Source organism: Lithobates pipiens, unplaced genomic scaffold (genome assembly GCF_037356315.1).
Source record: "Lithobates pipiens isolate NorthernLeopardFrog02 unplaced genomic scaffold, aLitPip1_a1.2 Scaffold_19, whole genome shotgun sequence".
Lineage (NCBI taxonomy): Eukaryota > Metazoa > Chordata > Amphibia > Anura > Ranidae > Lithobates > Lithobates pipiens.
The window spans coordinates 110,030,150-110,052,817 of NW_027507764.1; the positions used below are offsets into that span (position 1 = coordinate 110,030,150).

Here is a 22,668-nt window from a genome sequence, read left to right on the forward strand (position 1 = left end):
GTTTTAGTTTGTCGTTTTCAGGAGACAAGGTTTCAACAATGTCACAGAGGCATTTTTTAATGAACTCCCCTTCATTGTATGGCTTTTTGGCCCGTGCAATGTTCCAAGCCAGTTGATACGATGCAAGCGTTACAGTCTCTGTGTGCTTTGCAAGTTTTTTGAAAAACTTTGCCTGCTTTTCTGTCTGACTTTTCAAAGTAACCAACTTGTGCTTGCGAAGTTCAGTCCCTTTTGGAAATTCCTGGTCGATGTTAGCATGGAGTGAGCTGAAGTGGCGCTGAAGGTTTGAAGCTTTGAAATGCGACAAGGACACCTGACATATAAGGCAGAATGGCTTTCCATTACGTTCAACAAAAAAATATAAACTCTCCCACTCTGTTAAAAACGTCCTGTGTTCTTCTTCATATTTTCGTTTTGCTGTGCATTTTTTCCCTGCCATTTTGCTCTTACTGAAAAACTGCCCACGTGTGCATTTGACGTAAATACAGAGCAAGGGGGCGGGGTAGTGAGAGTGAGGGGTGAGCGGAGGTGTGTATGAGAGCGGCAGAGTTCTGGCCGAAAAATTTGAAACAAACTCCGACGGATTCGAACGTGATGACATACGACTCGACTCGAATAAGGAAGTTCATAGCCAGGAGTAGCCAATAGCTGCACTAGCGAATTTCTCGGTAGGAACTGGGTCCGGCAGAGTTCTGGCCGAAAAATTTGAAGCACGTTTTGCAATTCTGACGGACTTTCCGAATGAGCGGACTTGGCCACACACAATCACACCAAACTCCGACGGATTCGAACATGATGACGTACGACTCGACTCGAATAAGGAAGTTCATAGCCAGTAGCGTAAGTAACGTAAGAGCCGCACGGAACCGGGCAAAGAGCCGCATGCGGCTCGGGAGCCGCGGGTTGGCCACCCCTGCCCTAGAGAATAAAATGGTGGTTGTTGCAATAATTTTATGTCACACTATATTTGCGCAACTGTCTTTCAAATGCAATTTTTTTGGAAAAACAAAAAACACACAACCAGTAATGTTAGCCCAATTTCTTTGTATAATGTGAAAGATTTTACATCACGAAAATCATGATCTTTTTATTCTAAGCAAAAAAAATTGTGATTCTCATTTTAGCCAGAATCGTGCAGCTCTAACATATAGGCAGGCTGGTTGTATAGAAATCAATCTCTCGATCAACTTCTGTACAACCTACCTGTTGTAAAGTTTTCACTCATTCAGTGCTGCCGATGGTGCCAATGAGTATATTCTAAAGACAGGGAACTCTCCCTATCAGAATACAGAAGAGCAGTGGGAGGGAAATAACTTAATTTTCTTTAGTTCAACCCGCTGGTTGAACGAAAGAAAACGAATCATGTATGAGCTGCCTTACACATAATAAAAAGAAACAAGATGCATGTGTGGGCACTTCTATTTATCATATAATAGCTGTCAGCTCTGACAGCAGGGACCAACCCAGTATAGTTCACACAGACTCCAAGAGATCATAGTGCACATAGCCGCTTAATGCAAGTGTCTGGTTTAGGAGATGTGCAGAATAGCAACTCTATTATCTTCTTTAGAAACCAGAACAAACATTGTTAGCAAGTTATATTTACAGCTCTTAAGAACTCTGTAGAAACAGTAGGTTGTTGACAAGTCCTTCTTTAATCACATTAATGCTGCGCCAGTTTAAAAAAAAAAAAAAAACAAGCAGATTAGTGGATGCAAAAAAAAAAAAAACCCCACATCCTTTAAATGCTTGTGAACTATCATTAGACAGAGCAAATAGAAGTCAAAATGAGAAGAGCCACTCAAAGTGGCTTGGTACATAGCAGTCACAAGTGTAAATGCTGGCTATGCATTTACACTATCCAGCTCTCACCTTGTTTCACAAAAATAAGTAAATAGTGTATTTACGATCACTGCCATTAACTGAATGGTGGGGGAGGATTAGAGGGGAATGGGACTGTTATGCAACAGACTGCCAATGATTTGGGATATAGGTCATTTGCTAGCACTAATCACAAGTGACCAAAACACAGCTCTGTGTGTTGCCAAAAAAAAATAGAAATCAAAAAACAATTGGAGTTTTATTTTCCTGTAAATTCTATATCTTGAAGTACAGTACACAGGCTAGACAGTCAGGTGGTTATAGGCTGGTACCTTCAGGTGGTAGGACTTTTGGCAACATGCCCTCTAGGCATTCCCTTATAACAGTACCCCACTCCATGAGACCTTGGTTTTTTAGCAAGCAATGTATAGTAACATAAGAACAGAGGGAAGGGTTGCCTCCAAGATACAAATGTACAAGCAAGTCAAAATTCCTTTCATCTTAAAACGTACAGTACAGGACGCAGGCTGGATATTCATAGTTCCTAGGATGTCCCCAAGCAATAAAGGGTGGGCAACAATGAGGCAACAGAACTGTGCTAAAAGGCCCAACAACAACAACAAGCGTCAACAGACCCAACTCAGTGTTTTCAAGAACCTTGGAGCAGAAGACTGGATTTCTACCTGGCAGAACTTTTGAAAAGGTATGAGCAAAAGACCAGACGACAGTCAACAGCAGTGTGATCATGCAATACCCAGGAAACTCCTACTGATCTGGTACAGCGGAGTGTGTAGCTTTGTCCTTTAGGGTGTAAGCTCTTGAGATCAGTCATCTTATTCACCTAGTGATGCTGGATCTTAAAGGAGGATGTCCCTTGCAAGTCCCTGAGAGAAGGACAAAATGTGTCTTCCTAATGGAAGCTGTAGCTTTAAAAGTAAACCACGATGCCTCTGAATATGTCCAGACAGTGAAGCACCATCTTCTTTTGGTGCTTTGCAGTGGGCCACAAAGGAAGGACTATGTCATCATTATGGTGGAAGGTGGGTCTTGATCGAAAGGCTACTTTGTCCTTGTGATGACCACCAAGGCAGAAACCTTGAAGGAGAGAGCATCCAAAGAGTTCCCTGATGGGTTCAAAGGGTACTTTCTGCAGAGCAGAGAGACAAATTAAATTTCCAACAAAGTACAGGATGCTGTAAGGGTGGTCTAATCCTAGAGATACTTTGAAACAAGGTCTTTACAAAGGAAAGCAAAGCCAGATGTTTTATAAAGGAGCAGACAAGGTCAAGTCCCAACATTAGGAAGCTCAGAATGCAAGGCCTAGATGTAATCTCTGAGATAAAAACTCCTTTGTGAACACCAGGCAAAAAAGAATTTCTAGATTAGATAGTAGACTTCTCTTGAATTGGCCTTCCTTGTTTTTAGCAATGTATGATGGCGAGAAGGGGTATAAGTGCTTTAAATACTCTGGTAGCAGAGGTTAGGCCAAATGGCAGTGTGAAAAACTGGAAAAGTTTGCATCCCACTGCAAAACACAAAGTGCCGATTAGGTGGGTAAATGCAGAGATCTTGGATGAAAACAGAATCAAGGTATTCCCCTGGTCTTAGAAATACAATAGCTGACCTTGCGGGGGATACATGCAAAACTAGGACACACTTGTTTAGGCATTTTAGGTTCAGCATAGGACAAATACACTCCTTGGGTTTGGCACATACAAGTTTGAAGAGAATCTTTTAAACCTGTCCACAGGAGGCAATGGAACACAACTATTGCTTGGAACAAGATATGATTTAGACCACTGCAAATCCGAGTGTCCTTGAGCAGATTTTAGTTGATTTGAGAGAAGAAAGCAATGAGGGGAAAGCGTTTAGAACTCTATTTTCAGCCCTTTTGAAACCACCGACTTACCTACAGGTCAGGAACCTCTGTAAGCAAGTGCAACCCTTTATTGGGAAGATGGCTTTGGGGCGTGGTACATTTGTAAATTCAAGTCTCACTCCAAAAGGAAGGACTAACATTTGGCTTAGCAGTTGAAGCCTAGGTAGAGCTTTGGTGGGCTATGCATTTTGAGGATGTAGAGCCCCCTTGCCGTGGAAGGAGGTCCTTTCCTCTTGTGACATCTCTGATTAATTTTTTAAGTACCTCAGAAAAAGATGTTATCCTTTCAATGCATACATATGAGGATTTATGGGTATGGGAACCATAGGGATGGACCACGGTACTTGGCCTGCATAGCACCCTGCAGATAACCACAAGTTGCACTAAGTCAGTGTTTCTCAATTCCAGTCCTCAAGGCCCACTAACAGGTCATGTTTTCAGGCCTTCCATTATTTTGCACAGGTGATTTGATCAGTTTCACTGCCTTAGTAATTACCCAAGCTGTTTCATCTGAGGGAAATCCTGAAAAACATGACCTGTTGGTGCACCTTGAGAACTGGAATTGAGAAACACTGCACTAAGTGCTGAGGTGAGCGCCCACGCAGGATCCAGTGCCTGAAGCAACAATATAGGATGTCCCCATGGCGTGGGGTTCGGGTACTACTCCCTAGGTTTTACAGAGGTTGCACTGATCCAGATGCACCGCTTCTATTGTTGTATTAGAAGACAGAGGAAATTCATCAAAGAATCTAATATAAACTAGTTAAACCAAGAGTTATTTGTCCATAAGAGAGAAGAGGTCCATCACCTCAGGACAAAAACAAAATAACGAAAGACTCAGAGTAGGCTAGGGTTATACGGGAACACTCAGGAGGCTTGTTCTCGAAAGCATTGCCAGCGTCCAACCACCTGAAGGTACCAGCTTAAAACCCAGGGTGTATTAACATCAAGCCTTTATCCTGTACAGTAGGATTAAATTTAATTCAGTCAAGTAAAGACGTGCATGACCAATTGTCAAACTACAAAATTACAGAAAAATTGCCTGGTAATGAAGGGGTTTATACAGGTATGTACTCAAGTGGATAACCTTACACCAGGGAAACTACTGTGGAATGAGGAGACCACTCTTACAGCAATCACTAGAGTCCCCAAGAGGTAATTCAACTCAGTCATTTGTAATTAAAATTTTCATACTAGATGGGATGACCCGTTACGTGATTTTAATAAATACATAACGTGTTATTAAAATGTTTAAAAAAAAAAAAAAAAAAAAAAGTTCAGATAAAATGAACATTTTTTTCAGAAATTTTTTAAAGGACAAATCTATTTTTTTCTGCTTTAGACAAGGATGAATGTATAATTTTGCTTTGGTGGACCAGATGCAGTAAATGTCATTATATAGAAAAGGGGTTAATTAGAAATCAAACACAAAAACATGGTAAATTTGATCTTTACCTCATCCAACACCTTCCCATCCCCCCTCTTGCTTCTGCTTACACTGGACTCCCATTCACACTTAATGCCGTGAATCAGCAATTATTTTTCATCTGGCTCTAAGTGTCAAGATTAATTTCACCATCCCTAGTAATAAAATGGTTTCAAATGACATCTTTAATCAGCACATAAAAATACTTCCCTCCAATAGAGACAAGCTGTCACAAAAGGTCACCGATATGTGACAGGACGAAAATTATGTTTGTTACTTCAACTGAAATGTTAATTCATTCTTTAAGTGTTTCTTTAGAGCACTCCACAAGAGAAGTAGATGATAAATTGTAAAATGAATTATTTTAAAATCATGATCTAGATACAGAAATCCAACCAATGATTAAAGGAGAAGTTCACCTTTAAAAAAAAAAAAAAAAAAAAAAAAGAAATACACATGATTTTGTAGAGAAAAAAAAAAAAAAGTACATGCATTTATTTTTAACAGAAGCCTGCAAAGTACTGCACCGGCGATCAGTCAATGGCAGGTGAATTACCAACAGCTTTGTTAGAAAACTGGGAGAAAGAATGAACAAACTATGTGCATGCTGATCAGTGCGCTTGCAGTCCACTGAAAACTACAAGTCTGTCTGCTGCAGTGCCAACAGGACTTGTAGTTTATACATTTACAAATCTGTGAATGAGTAACATGTCTGTGTGGGCCAAGCCCCATCAGGCTTTTGAACGGAGCACCGATAACAAGCTGAATGGTCCCTCCCCTCCAGTCTGGAGGATGCAGTGCCCATGGTTAACAAAAAATAAATAAAAAAAATCAGTCAGAGATTTTGATTTGTCTGACAACAGAACAGTTTTCCACTTTGCAACAGACCAACAAGAGCTTTGGCCCAAAGACAACAGCTGCAATTATTGGATTATGTTCAGATAAGGCTTCTTCTTTGCATTTAGCTTTACCTTGCATTTTTAAAGGGAACGGAAAACTGTACACAGACAGTGATTTTTGGCAGTATTCCTGAGCCCATGCAGTGATGTTCATCATAGAATCATACCAGTTTAATGCCACGCCGTCTGAAGACCAGAAGATCATGAGAATCAGGTTTGTCCCTTGCGCACAGAGATTTCCCCAGATGCTCAGAATCTTGCGATATTATGTACTGTAGATGATATATTTAATGTTTTTGCAACCTTCTGCTGAGGAAAATTTAAAATAGTTTGACAGTTTTTAGACACTCTTTACACATTGATGGACCTCTGCCAATCTTGAATTCTGGCGGACCCAGACTTCTGAGACACCGACACTCTTAATCTTAAAGAGGAAGTAAACCCTAATGGGTTTACTTCCTCTTTTTTTCCCTGCAAAGGTAAAGCATAATGGACTACTATGCATCGCATAGTAGCTCATTATGTGTCACTTACCTGACACAGGAGCCAGCGAAGTCGCCGCTGTCCCCTGTAGTCCGCCGCATCCATGTTGCTTGTGGCGTCTCGCAGCTCCGACGAATCACAGCGGCGCAACCGCGATGACGTCACTCCCGCGCATGCGCACGGGAGTCGCGCCTCGCAGCTCCGCCGCTGTCATACGGCGAAGCCGCGATGACGTCACTCCCGCGCATGCGCACAGGAGTCGACAAATTTGGCAAATCCATTCTTGGATTTGCCGCATTTAGTGCGCCTGCGCGCCGCTGTCTACGGCGCATGCGCCGTAGACAGCGGTGCCCATTTTCGGGCAAATATCTCCTAAACCATATAGGTTTAGGAGATATTGCTTGGACCTACAGGTAAGCCTTAATCTAGGCTTACCTATAGGTCCAAGTTGTTTGGAAGGGTTTACTTCCTCTTTTAGATGCTCCTTTTATAGCCAATCATGTTACTGACCTGTTGCCAATTAGCCTAATTTGTTGCATAATGTTCTTCCAGTGCTTCCTTGTTAGTATGGCTTTGTCAGCTGTTGCCCTATTTCAACTTTTTGAAGAGCTGTTGATTCCAAAATGACCTTTTTTTCTGGATCATTTTCCCAGTTTAAATATTTGATATGTTTTCTATTGTACATAAAATATGGGTTTATGAGATTTGCAAATCATAGCATTCTGTTTTTATCTGAATTTTACACAGCGCCCAAAATTTTTTGAATTGAGGTTGTAAAACGTGTAAACAGAGGACCAGGATGCGGTCTTGCAAATCTGAGAAACAGATGCCTGAAGCTTGAAAAGACCAAGAGGTATCAACAAAACAAGTAGAGTGAGCCTTAACGCCATACACAAGACTCCAGGGAATCACCTTCCACTTCTCCTCTTGACAGAAGGCTACTAAATATAACCCGGTGAAAGCTGAGACAGAGATCTGGGCCACAATCCAAAGCAGGGTAGCAGCTGAAGCTTAATGCTAGATTCACACCTCTCCGCAGCAGCTCCGGTGCAAATTGCACAGAAGCCCTGTGCATCTTTTGGCCTGCTTCTGGTCTGAATTCAGTCCAAAATTCGGACTGAACTTGGACCTGAAACTGTGAATGGAGAGGCACCGAACCCCTGCTGTAAGTCGCTGCGTGTTCTAGTGTGAACCCAGCCTTAATGTGCTAGTCGGCAAAAGAGCAAGGTGCTCAAAATGGCACCCAGAGCTAGTGGAGGACTATGACATCACCCCATAGTGCACAAGTCAGGGGCCTAAATTGGAGGAAGGTGGGGGGGGGGGGGGGGTGAGGCATTGGGAGAGCATCAAACAAAAGGAAATGGGCAAAGCCCTTGACTAATAAAACCAGGGTGTTGGTTCCTACCAAGGAGAACCCAGCAGGTGAGGTTCTCCCTGCTTCAGGAAGGCATATACCTCCTGCTTCATGGAGGGGATTCTTCAGAGACAGGGTCACCCCTGTGTGGATCTTCACTGCCCTGGACTTTTAGAGCACCATGCAGCTAACTGTACCATACTGCACTGCTGCACCAAGGGCGAGTGTCAAACCCAGAACCCAGTGCCAAAGCCATTAGTACAGGCCGGATCAAGAAACTGCAACCATTTTGCTACAGCAGCTATATTTGCAGCTGGAAGAAAAAAGGACCTCTCCTTGTGAAGAACCAAGCGTACCCTTCTCAATCGGCAAGATGAAAATTGGAATTATAAGCCATAAAACGTGGATGAAAAATATGAGGAATGCTAGGGGTGAGATGGTTATAAAGAAGGCCGTAACAACTTTAATTGCCAGCATCCTCACCTGAAGGTGCCAGCATATAACCCATTTTCTTTAATGAAAACTTGTGTACTGTACTATACAATTAAGAAATTAGGTGGTCTGTACATAACAGGATACAGAGGACTTCATATGAAAACATCTTAAAGTAAATAGACATTTGATGAAATAAAAAAAAAAAAAAGAAGGGGGGAACCCCTACATAACACCCCCCCTCCCCCAGTTCAGCTAAGCCTCAGGCAGTACAATCCTGAACAAAGGCTAAGGCATGAGACGCAATAGATCTTTGAAACAGAACAACCAAGGTCAAGATCTGTCCTTTGACGGTAGAAAAGCTAAAATATGCCCTATGAGTTACTGTCAGAGATGACACTTACAAGCCTCAAACCCGGCACAAAAGGCTGCACACAGTGATGCACACAGTGATGCACTTACCAGGTGGTCAACTTTTTTGCCTTGAGGTAGGTAGAGATTACAGAAGAAAAAATACATCCCCTTAGGAGTTGAGCCTCCGCCTCTCCCGTCAAGAGATTTACGTTGTCTCCATATAATGTTCTTCTTGGCCAACCGGAGCAATCAGAATCCCCAGAATGCCAGGTAGCAGGGTAGACACAGATCAGGGAAAACGGATCCCAGGAAGTCACCAGGGCATCTATCGCAACACACCGGAGGATCCCTGCCCAGTTTGTTGCTGAATCTGGTTGTCAAAAGATCTAGTAACCCTCACAGGGGACAAATCTCTGCAAACACCTCCAGGTGAGGTGTCCAGTCTCCAGGAAATCCAACTGCTGATGGTAGAGAAAGTCTGACTGTCAATTTTCCACGCCAAGAAAAGTGCACTGCAGAAAGCCCTTGAACGTGAAGTTTCACCAAAGGCGCCATGCATCTTCCTGAGCAGCTCAACTCCCTGTCCCGCCTCGATAGTTGGTATTTGCCACAGTCCTGGCATTGTTCAACTATATTCTGACAAGGTAAACCTACCAGTGTGGAAAAGCCTGCTGATTTGACTGAAGCTCCGGGACGTAGATTGGCAACTTCCACTCTGATGACCACATTTCCTGAATCGAGAGGTACTCCAAAAACACCTCCCAGCTCAACAGGTTGGCATAAGTCATCAAAACTTTCCAATATCCCTACTCCAGAGCTGACCTGGTCTTGGGAGTCAGATACACTGGCAGATCCAATTATTCCACACCTTTGTCCTATACCAACAGGATAATGAAATTAAAAGCTCTAGGGGGTGGGGATCAAAAGGCAGCTACCATCATTCCCAGAACCTTCATGCAGGCCAAAATCAAGGGACTTCCCAATGATCTCATAGACGTTATCTAAGATCAGACAGGAATCTCTCAGACTGGTAGTGGGAATCCTCGATTGTAAATAGCAGAAATCATTGGGTGAGGCCAAAAAAAAAAAAAATCAGGATGTGTATGTAGGCATCCTTGATATCCACTGATGCCAGGAAATCCCCCCGATGAAGCAGAGAAACCAATGATCAGGATGGATTCCATCCTGAACTTCTGTACATTCAGAAACTTGAGATCGTTTAAGGTCTAGAATAGGCCAGATGGCCCTGCTTGGCTTGCGAACTGTAAACAGGCCAAAATAGAAGCACTGTTACCTCTGCTTCCAGTTGAGGTGCAATAACCCCCGAGACAGCAGCCTTTCCAGAGCTGAATTTTTTTTTTTTTGGAGGCTCTGAAGATACCCCCTTGAAAGCATAGTGAAGAGGGGAAAGGCAGCAAAACTCCAACTTGTAACCCATGGAAACGTCTTGCTGAGGGTTTGTAGTATATAAAGAGAGGGCACCTGAGAGTAATAGGGTATAAAAAAAAACCTGGGCAGACTGTCCTTATGAGGTGTGTGGGCTGGTCAACCACTCACTGAAAAATGCAGCGCTTGGGGAAGTGAAGAAGTCTGCATTTAGATATTCACTTTAGCTCACTACCGATTTGTTGCAATTACATTTTACTGCCCTGGTTAATATCTTAACTCTGGGAGTAAAAATTAAATTTGAATGATTTTAACCATTTCACATCCTGCCCATCATCATATGGCCTCCGCAGGAGGGATCTCCATCCTGGGCGGGCATCATATGACGTCCTGGGCTTTCCAGCCATCTGGGGGGGGCGCACGCCGTGTCACTCTGGAGCCGATGCAAGTGCCCGACGACTGCTGGATTGCTCGTTAGCAGAGCTCCACATACTGTCAGGTGAGAGGAAGCCGAGCATGTGCACCCAGTATAGAGGAACACTGATCGGTCATCTCCTCTTGTAAGTCCCCTCCCCCTACAGTTAGAATCACTCCCTAGGTAACAAACATAACCCATTGATCGCCCCTTAGTTTTAACCCCTTCCCTGCCAGTGACATTTATACAGTAATCAGTGCATTTTATAACACTAAACGCTGTATAAATGGTCCCAAAATGGTGTCAAAAGTGTCTGATCTGTCTGCCGCAATGTCAAAGTCATGATAAAAATGGCAGATCGCTGCCATTACTAGTAAAAAAATTAAAATGCTATAAAACTATCCCCTATTTTGTAGACACTAACGTTTGCTCAAACCAATCATTATATGCTTATTGTGATTTGTTTTACCAAAAATATGTAGAATACATATCGGCCGAAAATAAGGAAAATATATATATTTTTTTTAAAACATTGGGATATTATAGCAAAAAGTTTAAATTGTTTTTTTTTTCAAATGTGTCGCTCTTCTTTTGTTTATAGTGCAAAAAATAAAAAAAACGCAGAGATGAGCAAATACCACCAAAAGAAGGCTCTATTTGTGAAGGGAAAAAAAATCTAATTCAAAGTGCAACAGTGCTGAAAACTGAAAATTGGCCTGGGCAGGAAGGGGGTGAAAATGCCCTGTACTGAAGTGGTTAAAACAACTCTGAAATTGAACAATGCTAAATGAATAACACAAAAATGACAGCTAAGGAATAAAGATAATCCAACTAGCTTTGTTACTTATATGTTTCTAAAGAAAAATCTTCACCAGTCTGCAAATGAGGATGCAACTAAATAATTTCTGAAGTTGAAAAGTATTTTTCCTTATTTTTTTTTAAAGATAGCATCAATATTTGTCCACTCCTGAACTGTTTCAGCAGCCTAGGCTGATCTCTGCATCTAAAACAATAAAGACAAAGAGTCTAAAAGATCCCTAACCCCTAGGGGTGCAAAGGATCAAAAAACTCATGGATAGGATCATTCCTTGTATCAGAGTCACGGATCGGACCTTTTTTCGGATCAGCAAATAATTGAATTTGCAAAAACCTGTGAAAATGCCACCACTATATAGTCCACACTGCAATATACATCTTCCCCACTGTAATATCCACGTCATCTCCCCCAATGTAATATTGGCTGAGCATGGCTGGGTATTGGCAGGGTAAGTACTGCAGAGCATTGGCGGGGTAAGTATCGCAGGGTAAGTATGGCAGAGTATTGGCAGGGTAAGTATGGCAGAGTATTGGCAGGGTAAGTATGGCAGAGTATTGGCAGGGTAAGTATGGCAGAGTATTGGCAGGGTATGTATGGCAGAGTATTGGCAGGGTATGTATGGCAGAGTATTGGCAGGGTATGTATGGCAGAGTATTGGCAGGGTATGTATGGCAGAGTATTGGCAGGGTATGTATGGCAGAGTATTGGCAGGGTATGTATGGCAGAGTATTGGCAGGGTATGTATGGCAGAGTATTGGCAGGGTATGTATGGCAGAGTATTGGCAGGGTATGTATGGCAGAGTATTGGCAGGGTATGTATGGCAGAGTATTGGCAGGGTATGTATGGCAGAGTATTGGCAGGGTATTGCTGGGATGGCTGTGGCTGCCATCCGATTTCTCTCCTCCACTGTACAGATCGGTACAGAGAGGGGGGAGAGGAACCAACGTCATCATGATGCCGGTTTGTTTGAAAGTGATCGCTCCGTCATTTACTGGAGCGCTCACATAGTAAACACTGACGGGTGTACCAAGATGGCCACCGCTCCGGAACTAGGCCGAAGTCGTGGCCTTTAATAAGGCCGAGACCGCGAAGCGCAGCGTGTGCCGATCCGAGCGAGGTGACCCGTTCGGATTGTGGATCAGTGCCGATCCATTGCACCCCTACTAACCCCTGTGGTTTCAAATTTGTCAATTTCAACATTTCACATCCCCACACTGCTTCTTAATGAGCAACTACTTTATATGGCCATGTTAAAGTGGTTGTAAACCCTTACAATCCACTTTTTGCTACAGGTAAGCCTATAAGGCTTACCTGTAGCTGCCCCAGAAGTCTCCTAAACTTGCATGGTTTAGGAGATATCCCCTGTATCTGCATGTGCCAACGTCATCGGCACATGCGCACGTGCCGTTTGCTTCAGTGTACCATGCGTGAGAGTCACATCATTGCGGCTCCAGCCAATCACAGCATTGGAGCCGCATTAACCGGAAGCAACTACAGGGAAAAATGTCATCGGCCAGTGCTGTGTGCGGGTACCGCAGTGGGGGCTTTGATCTCAGACGAGTATTACATGAGCTACTATTAGGGATGCACTGATACCATTTTTTTTTTTTTTATAAGTACCAATACTTTTTTTTAGTACTTGCTGATACCAATTACCGCAACTGTTTTGTTTTCACTTCAGCTGTCAGCAATGGTACAAAGCATTGAAAAGTTATTTACAAATTAAACCGATTTTTTTTTTAATTTTGCGATTTGTGAAATGTGAAAATATAAGTTAATATATATGTGTAAAAGTATTCACTAACAAAGCAAACAAAAAAGGAAAATATTAAATGGAGAAGAATAGGGAGTTAATTAAGGTTAAGTAAGGGGTTAAACTCAGGAACATATGTTCATCCCTTTGATCTGCACATGAAATAACAGAAAGCTACAAAAAGAAACAATGTTTCTTTTAATTTTAGTGCTTCAGCGCTTGAGCAATGTTGTTAATAAACATTGCTGGCTGCTTTTTTTTGACCGCTCCAATTACCGGACTTCTTTAACACTTCAGCTGTCAACAGGGGAGACCCCCTGAAAGCTCAAAGAACCGAGCCTGAAAGTATCGGTTTGAGGTATCGGTGCATTTGCACGAGTACTGATACTTGTGCAAACACTCAGTATCGGCACTGATACCAATACTAGTATCGGTGCAACCCTAGCTAGTATTCTATGACTATTAGCTCATTATGCCTTTGTCTTGCAGGTCTTTTTTTTCACATGCGTTTACAACCACTTTACTGCCTAGAAAACACTACAAGGCAAATTAAAATTGGTATGCACAAAGTACACTTTTTGATTCTCAAAAACCTGAAATGCGTCCACTATTGCACTAGCCAATCCCTGATCATCATTCACTCAATATATTGGCACATTTCCAGTATAACATGCAATTATCTAATCAATCAGTAATATAAGCAGTTCAACTCTGCAAAATAACAAAGCCCAAAAAACAGTGTCTGCAAGAGAAAAAAAAAACAAGACAATGGCAGCAAATACTTCAAAAAACTCCACAAATACGGCTGACAGATTGAAATGCTACATTGCAAACTTCGGGTATTAACACATTGAAATGCATGAAACAACAGACATTTTGGCAAATGTGGCTTAAACTAAAAGTATTTTTCTGTCAATTTTATGACCCATCCTACATATTTAACTGTGGAGATCCTGGATCATTAAATCAAAAGAAATGCATCAGATCACAAATCTCACTTGGTATAACTTTATTAAAAAACAAAAAAAACAAGGATCCTAAACAAGCAACAAGATGTTTACCCACTCCTGTTGGTGATGAAAAAAATAACATGTAAAAAATAAAGGGAAAACACACCACATGAACAAAAAACAAACAAAAAAAAAAAACATTTACCCAAAGTATCTGGAATGTTGCGTCTTTCACGGTGAGTATCTGATAGCCGGATAATGGTCCCTTCCTTTCGTTCTGTTTTAAAACGGATACGACCACCACCTTCTTCTTCTTCATCCTCATCATCCGACTCCTCCTTAACATCTGGGGGAAATTCTTGAGATTCAATGAAAGCCTATGAGGGAAAATACAAAAGGAGGGATTCTGTTTGAAAAACAGGAAATATAGGACTTTTTGCAGAACACCTTACAAGTTGAAAAATATGATTTTGGACTTACCGTAAAATTTGTTTCTCTGAGTTTATTGACAGAGAGTGCTCCATTATTCAGAACCAGAGTTATATTGCCCCCTACAGGAGTAGGACACAAGGTAGAAAAAAAAAAAAAAAAAAGACTGCTACGGCTATGGGTAGTACTAGGTAAGGGATATGCAATTAGCGGACCTCCAGCTGTTGCAGAACTACAAAGCCCATGAGGCATAACAAGACTGACAGCCACAAGCATGACACCCAGAGGCAGAGGCATGATGGGACTTGTAGTTTTGCAACAGCTGGAGGTCCGCTAATTGCAGATCCCTGTCCTAGGTGATATACACCCCTGCTATAGTCCTTCAGTTTAGTAACAAGCAGTGTCAGAAGCAAACGCCTTAGAGGGGTGGGTGCTGTGTCTCAATGAACTCAGAGAAACAGATTTTACGTTAAGTCAAAAATCCTGTTTTCTCATTCGTTCATTGACAGACACAGCAATCCATTATGCAGAACCATAGGGACATCCCAAAAGCCGCGGCAGAACCTTGAGAGGAGAGGTGCAGATCTGACTATACCGGCCCAACGGGGCCTCCAGAGCGGCTGCAGTGTCCACCAGAGGAGCTTGTGACCTTGCCAGAAACCTCAGTACCGTTCCGTTAAGCAGGGACCCCAACAGGTCTACCTCAGGAGTGCCCCATCGGAGACATATCTGATGAAACATGTCCCGGTGAAGGGACCATCCCGTGGACCAGTATTAGCCGACTGAGGAAACCGCCTGCCATTTTTCCACTCCTAGAATGCGGCGGAGAAGCCTGGAACACCGGAGGATGCTGGCTACTGTCAGGGCTGCCAACACACTCTTTGTTCCGCCCTGGTGAATGACAGACAACCGCCGTAGCATCGTCCAACTGGATCTGTACCTGGAGCCCCCAAAGTCTACCTCCATGATCCATACATAGTCTAGTAGAGTGGTAGATTGCGTGAAGTCCGAGGATATCGATCGGCAGTTCAGATTCCTTCATGGTCCAATGACCCTGAGCAGTCCCAGGACACCTCCCCACTGGACAGACTGGCATTGGTAGTGACTACTGTCCAATACAAGGGGAGAAAGGATGTGCCCTGCCGAAATCCCGGAGAGCGAAGCCACCAGACCAAGGGACCCCCAGTTTTCTGACTCGGCCGAATCCGATAGCCCAGAGTTCTCGGAAACTTTACGCCATGGTCTAACTTGAAAGGAGCTTGTATGGAACTGCCTCGAAGGTAGATACCATCAGGCCCAGCACCCACCTGCAGAATTGCAAGGAGGCCCACCTACGAGACAACAGTAGTTGAAACGCAGCATGCAACTTATGGAGTTTGTTCCGAGGAAGAAACGCTCTGGCCAGAGATGAAACGAGAGAGTCAGGCTCAGATAATCTAATCTTCTGGAAGGAGCCAGAGCAGTATAGAAGCCAACTGAAAACTGAGGTCTGTATAGCGAGCTACATCGTCCCCCAGGGTAGCCAAGAACTCTGCTCGCAGAAGATCGTCCAAGCAGCCCAGGCCCGCAATCCCCCGCTTAAGTAACCACACCAGAACTGGAGCCAACACTTTTGTGAGTACATGAACAAGGCTTATCGCTGAAACTAGTCTGCTGCAGACTGTACTCACTGTGAAGGCTTGAAAAGAAATACGCTTGATGGTATGGAGCTCCTGGCTGCCTTCGAGAGTACGCGAGGGGTGGAGAAGAGACCAAAAGTAAACACCGCAAGAGGAAAATGCTCTTTTCCCACAGTAAAATGGAAGTAGTGTTTGTGTTGGGCACATACTGGAGTGCGTAAATAAGCATCCGTGATGTCAACAGAAGCCTGAAAAGTCCCCATGATGAAGGGAGGCCACCACTGTGCAGATGGACTCCTTTCTGTACCCACTGAAACTTGGACAAGCACACCCTGAAGCAACAGGGCTTGCAAATCCAAAAGGAGTACTGCCAACAGTCCAGTGACAGATGGCAATTGGAAGGAAAAAAACAGGGTTGAAGGCCGGAACACTGGGACATAGGTGAGGGCGTGTCTTCCTGCTGAAGAGGCTTTGTCAGTGGTCTAGGAAGTTCCGCTATCAGCTCGCCAGACCAGGTCCATTGTGTGCCAATAAGGACTGCATCTGCTACAAGGTCCCCCCCCATTTCAGACTGGGGAAGACATTTACACTTTTCTCCAGTGAGACTCGTAACAATGTCATGTAGGGTAGCCCCAGACAATTGCCTTGAATTGGTAACCCAGTCAGAGCTTTTTTTTTTTTTAGAAGCCCAGGCCGCAGACCAACACTTAAGCCTCAATCCATGTCTAAGCACCACTGGAGAAACAGAGAGCTTAGCAACCAAGGGAACTGCGCCCTAGAGGCATTGCATACAAACTGCAGCCCCCAGACCAACTGGTCCTCCACCTCAGCGAAAGCAGAGGGAATTTGCTCCCCCTCCAGGTATGTCAGCCAGATCCTTAAAAGCCGGAGACTCTTCCACCAGAATCATGGTCGCCTTGCATAACCAGGGGGATCCATTACAGACGGAACAGTGCAATCTTTAAGGAGGGACCCCCACGTCTTTGGAATCACAAAGGGTCGCTTTGGACCCTCCCAGTCTTTACAAACAAATATTTCAAAATAGAAGGGAGAAAGGAACATTTTTGCCATGCGAAACAGTTTATGGGTGCCTAGGGGACATGCACCTCAGCCGCAGCTGCATCCTCCATCTTTAGTTTCCCACACAGATGTAATAAGGGAGACCAGCATCCCCTTCTTGTGTGCCACTGCAGTTGTGTAGGAACAAGCTCACTAAGCCTGCAAGGTAGGCCACAGCTGTGACGGCAGAGCCAGACATAGAATCAGTCCAGACCGTTGAGGCAGGGGAGGGCGGAGGGGCGCCATTTACTAGCCTATATGCCCAAGCACCACCTGTGAAAATGCAAAGAACACAGGTGGGCACAAACTGAGACCTAAGTTGACTTAGGCTTCGCACAGGAGCGTCACCGAGTTATCACACTAGGGACGTTGACTGAGGACTCGCACAGGTGGGCGCTGACCCAGGCTCCTCACAAGGAGCACCGGTGGAGACCCCGTACAGGGGGCACCAAAGGACTCCTAACAGGGGCACTGGCTGAGACCCTGCACAGGGGGCACCTATAGATGCCCCGCACAGGGGCACCACTGGACCCCTCACAGGGGGCAGTTGGCTGAGACCCCACACAAGGGGGAGCCTACGGAAACCCCGCACGGGGGGCATCCGCTGAGGCCCTCCTCCCAGGGGGCATCCACTTAAACAACCACCCCAAAAGGGGGTCACCTTTAGCACCACCCACTGCACCCTCTGGAAGAAGAGGTCCGGCGTGGCCATGCGGCCTAGGCTGCAACCTAAATTTTCAGCCACCCGCCCCAAGTGCACAGGTCGCGGGGGCCCGGACCAGGCTAGAGCCAAGGAAGGAGGGCAGATGCCCGCAACCTCCACTGCTCACTTTAGGGCTGCCCCGCACGTTGCCTCGGTTGGCAGGCCGTAAAAGCCGTGATCCAAATTTTCAGCCGCCCACCCAACCATCAAATGCCGAGGTCTACCATCCCCATAGTGACAACCCTGGGGAGGAGGGGGGTGGTCAGAGTGTCCTAAACTCCTAAGCCAGGGAAGGGGAGATGTGGAGGAGAACCCCAGAGGGATCGACCACTCCGGGGAGTTCTTTTGCCCCACACCACTCCAGGGAAGGAGAGGAGGGACCCCCTTACTTATCGCTCCAGCAAGTGCACGGTTGACGCTCCCAGACAGATCCTCCTCGCCAACAAAATGGGGGGCTGTTGGCCCTGAGGAACGCTGAGACCCGGTTGTATGTGACCACGTGAGATGTTTAACTAGCAGGGCCAGACCCCATCCAGTGGGGCTATGTCAGAGCCAAACTATCGCATAGCTGCAGTCTGCATTCGCTGACCAGACTGGGGAGACCATTGGATCTTAGTGTCCAGTCCGGCAGTTGATTGTAGATCTCACAGGAAAAAATCCAAGAGAAAAAAAGTAGTTGAAAAAGCAAAAACGAACAATTGCCAGAACCGGAGATCCCAGCATGGAACCAAGTCCTTATTCCTGATTAGGCAGAAGGAAAAAACTGAAGGCCTATAGCAAAGAGGGGGTATATCACCCAGGACTACCCATAGTCGCAACAAAGTAATTTTTTTGCCTAGTGTCCTACTCCTGTAGGGGGCGATTAAACCCTATGATTCTGAATAACAGATCATTGTGTGTCAATGAACGAATGAGAAATCTGTATATAGAGCTCAGGCTACAACAGAACTCATGCTAAACCTATCTGCTCCAAGTGGAAGCCCTTAGGTCAGTATAAATTCTTCACATTAAAAGAGAACACAAAGTATACCCCTGATGATAAAATGTACCAAAGTTTGGTGTATATGGTGCACAAAACCTGATCAACTTGACTTAAATCCTGATAACTTTTACCCGGTACTCTCCACTTACAAGAATTGACCTACACAGTATAAGGAATATAAGATTTTTATACTCTCCATAAAATCCTTTGAGTCTATTGGAGGACACAGGTCCCACTCCTATTTTTATAATCATGCTCTCTGTATTGTTTTGCTACAAAACTGTGGCATGCTTGTACTTAAGACTGGTTATAATCAGCCTACAGTTTTGCTTGCCTGAGTTTAATCCTGTAGGCAGCAATATAACCTGAATGGTAAAAACTTCCTATATCCTTCAATGGACCCCTGGAAAGATTTAGGAGTACAAAAAAAATGTGGATTTGTAGTGTAAAATGCTCTACTTGGAATACACCAAAGGACCAAGAGTATCTTCATATCCATTGCGATAGAGTTATGTCTCAGGTGATCAGACACTTGGGGGGGGATTAACTATCTTCATATCATATTGGGTTTAGTAACACTTTAAGGAAAATGGGTGGGGTCGCCGTGTCCGTAATCCAAGAAAAGGATTTTAAAAGGTAAACCAAAAATACAAATTTTGTTCATCATACATCCCAGGTCACAAGGTATCTTCATATCCATGACAGGAACATCCAAAGCACTGATTAGGAGGGAGGGCCAACACAAAACAAGCCCACAGGCCACAAACAACCAAACCAGAACCGGTTAGAATCTAACGCAGCAGCCTGCAATACCCACAGGCCAAAGGTCATGTCCGCAAAGGCTTAAAAGGTTCAGCTGGTAAAACTTCAAAAAGGAATAAACTAAAGACCAGGTTAAAAAAAAGGGGGGGGGGCTTATGGTCTGAGAGCACCTGACAGTACCTGCTGAGACTTGTACTCCCCCTTATGTCTGCCACCTGTGGCTGCTGGTTGTATGAAACTGTAGCATGTGTGTGGAAGAGGGTCCAAGGTGGTGAGCGCCAGTAGGCTGTCCTGTGCATGAGAAAGGTTATAAGACCTTCCCCCGCACGGAATAATGGTACTGGCCATTCCACAACTCAGACCCCAAAGGGAGTCCAAATGCCACGTCTCGGCAGACCAATGCCAAAAAGCCCAGATTGATGCACCATGTCCAACTATCTACAAGAAGGCAAGTTTTTGGTATCACCACAGAGTGATCCTGTGGATACTTGTATGATACACAGTAGGGCTGAAACAACTAATCGATTATGAAATTGATTATTTTCATAATCGATTAATCGGCCAGTAAAATAATGGGGTTAAAGAAAAAAAACTAAAATGAGCCCTTTATAGTACAAAAATATAATCACTACTGTAAATATTACTTTCACTGTTCAACAGTAAAAAAAATGAACCCCTCCCAGTAGTGATTATCTGCTTTTTTGTACTATAAAGGGCTATTTTTTTTAGTCTTTTTAACCCCATTATGTTACAAAATGTCTCAGGCCTGGTTCACATCTATATGTTTATTGATGCTTTTTGCAGAAACGCATTACAGTTCATTTACATGGTTACCTATGGGACTTTTTTCAGCCGCTGCATATTTGGAAAGGGACAGGGACTTTTAACGCAAAACTGTGCTTATTTGGTTCAATATACTTCAATGGAGAACCTACAGAAAAGAATGCAATGTGTTTTTGCAGCAATTTGTGTTTTTTTAATCTGCCCAAAAAAATGCAAAAATCGCAAATTGCAGTAAAATCACGTGCGCAAACATCAAAACATACAGCAAAAAGCACTGCAGAAACAGATCAGGTGTGTACCGAGCCTTATGCTGGCCTCACGGATCAATTTTCAGGTGAGAATATTCAGATGAAACACCTTTGTACATTCGCTGAATGAAAGAATTTTTTTTTAAATTTTCACTTCATTTCTGAACAAAAACCACATACACTGTCAGAAAATTCCTTTGACCAAGATATTATTTACAAATTTTCCCATCACTGTGATTAAAAAAGTGGGTCAAATTGACGTTCATTTTCATTTAAGGTTATTGATTAATCTAAACAATAATCGGCCAACTAATCGATTAGGAAAATAATCGTTAGCTGCAGCCCTAATACACAGTGCCACGTCCTATACTTAGAATCAGAGAAATTGGAATAAAGGGTTTGGACTTTTTAGGCACGACCAAATAGGTAATGAATACATAAAAACACATTTAAAAGATATATAGACATTTAGAATAAATCAGTATAACAAAGTTATAAATGGAAAAAAATGCAGCACTAAAACACTATACAATACCGTGATATGTGAAAATAATGTCAATGCTAATAAAAATATGAACAGCTCCAAAAGTCCATCTATAATAAAATATGGACAAACAATGTGCAAAATAATGTCCCAACAATATAAAGCACTCTAAAAATGGATAATGGCGCTGTTCAAATATATGGTGGTTGCACTACACAGGCCCCTGGGGAATGTGTATGTAATCTGCACACCACTAAGAATGTGTGTGTAAATGGTGAAAACAGCTATAAATATAAAGTGCAATGTGCAAAAAAAAAAAATGAAAGTGAAAAGTGCAAATGCAAAAAAGATCAATACAAAAAGACCCTTTGCATAGGGTCTTTTTGTATTGATCTTTTTATCACTGTGCAAAGGGTCTTTTTGTATTGATCTTTTTTGCATTTGCACTTTTCCCTTTAATATTTTTTATGCACATTGCACTTCATTTTTAGTGCTGTTTTCACTATTTACACACACCATTTACATACACATTCTTAGTGGTGTGCAGATTACAGATTCCCCGGTGCCTGTGTAGTGCACTCACCATATATTTGAACAGCACCATTATCCCTTTTTAGAGTGCTTTATATTGATTGGCTTCACTTTGGTGTGTAAATGTTTCAGGTTATGTTCCTATGACTATGTACCAGTATCAACTATACAACTTTGTTATACCGACTTATTTTAAATGTCGATATCTTTTAAATGTGTTTTCTATGTTTAATAATCTTTTTATGTATTAATTACCTATTTGTTAAAAAGTCCAAGCCCCTTATTCCCATTTTTCCATCTATAAGGTTTAACCACTTTCAGACCGGACCATTTTGCTGGTAAATGACCAGAGGTCTTTTTACACTTTGGCACTGCGCTGCTTTAACTGGTAATTGCGCGGTCATGCAATGTTGTACCCAAACAAAATTTGCGTCCTTTTCTTCCCACAAATAGAGCTTTCTTTTGATGGTATTTGATTGCCTCTGCGATTTTTATTTTTTGCGATATAAACGTAAAAAGACCGCAAATTTTGAAAAAAAATGCTATTTTCTACTTTTTGTTATTAGAAAAATCCAATAAACTCAATTTTAGTCATACATTTAGGCCAAAATGTATTCAGCCACATGTCTTTGGTAAAAAAAAAAGTCAATAATTGTATATTTATTGGTTTGCGCAAAAGTTGTCACATCTACAAACTAAGGTACGTTTTCTGGAATTTACGCAGCTTTTAGTTTACGACTGCCTATCTCATTTCTTGAGGTGCTAAAATGGCAGGGCAGTACAAAACCCCCCCAAATGACCCCATTTTGGAAAGTAGACCCCCTAAGGAAATTGATAAGAGGCATGTTGAGCCCATTGAATATTTTATTTTTTTGCCTCAAGTGATTGAATAATGACAAAAAAAAAATATATATTTTTTTTTTTACACAAAGTTGTCACTAAATGATATATTGCTCACACATGCCATGGGCATATGTGAAATGACACCTCAAAATAAATTCTGCTACTTCTCCTGAGTACGGGGATACCACATATGTGGGACTTTTTGGGAGCCTAGCCGCGTACGGGGCCCCGAAATCCAAGCACCGCCTTCAGGCT

At 43.1% G+C, this 22,668-nt stretch overlaps 1 protein-coding gene across 3 annotated transcripts in view; it reads right to left on the reverse strand.

The window, feature by feature from the left end:
* RBM33 (RNA binding motif protein 33) overlaps window positions 1-22,668 on the reverse strand; it is a 260,560-nt gene that overhangs the window by 166,647 nt on the left and 71,245 nt on the right. For all 3 annotated transcript variants that reach the window (XM_077491155.1, XM_077491156.1, XM_077491157.1), the window contains exon 7: window positions 14,176-14,347. In XM_077491155.1, coding sequence (XP_077347281.1) covers window positions 14,176-14,347 — 172 coding nt within the window. The remainder of the gene's footprint in view (window positions 1-14,175; window positions 14,348-22,668) is intronic.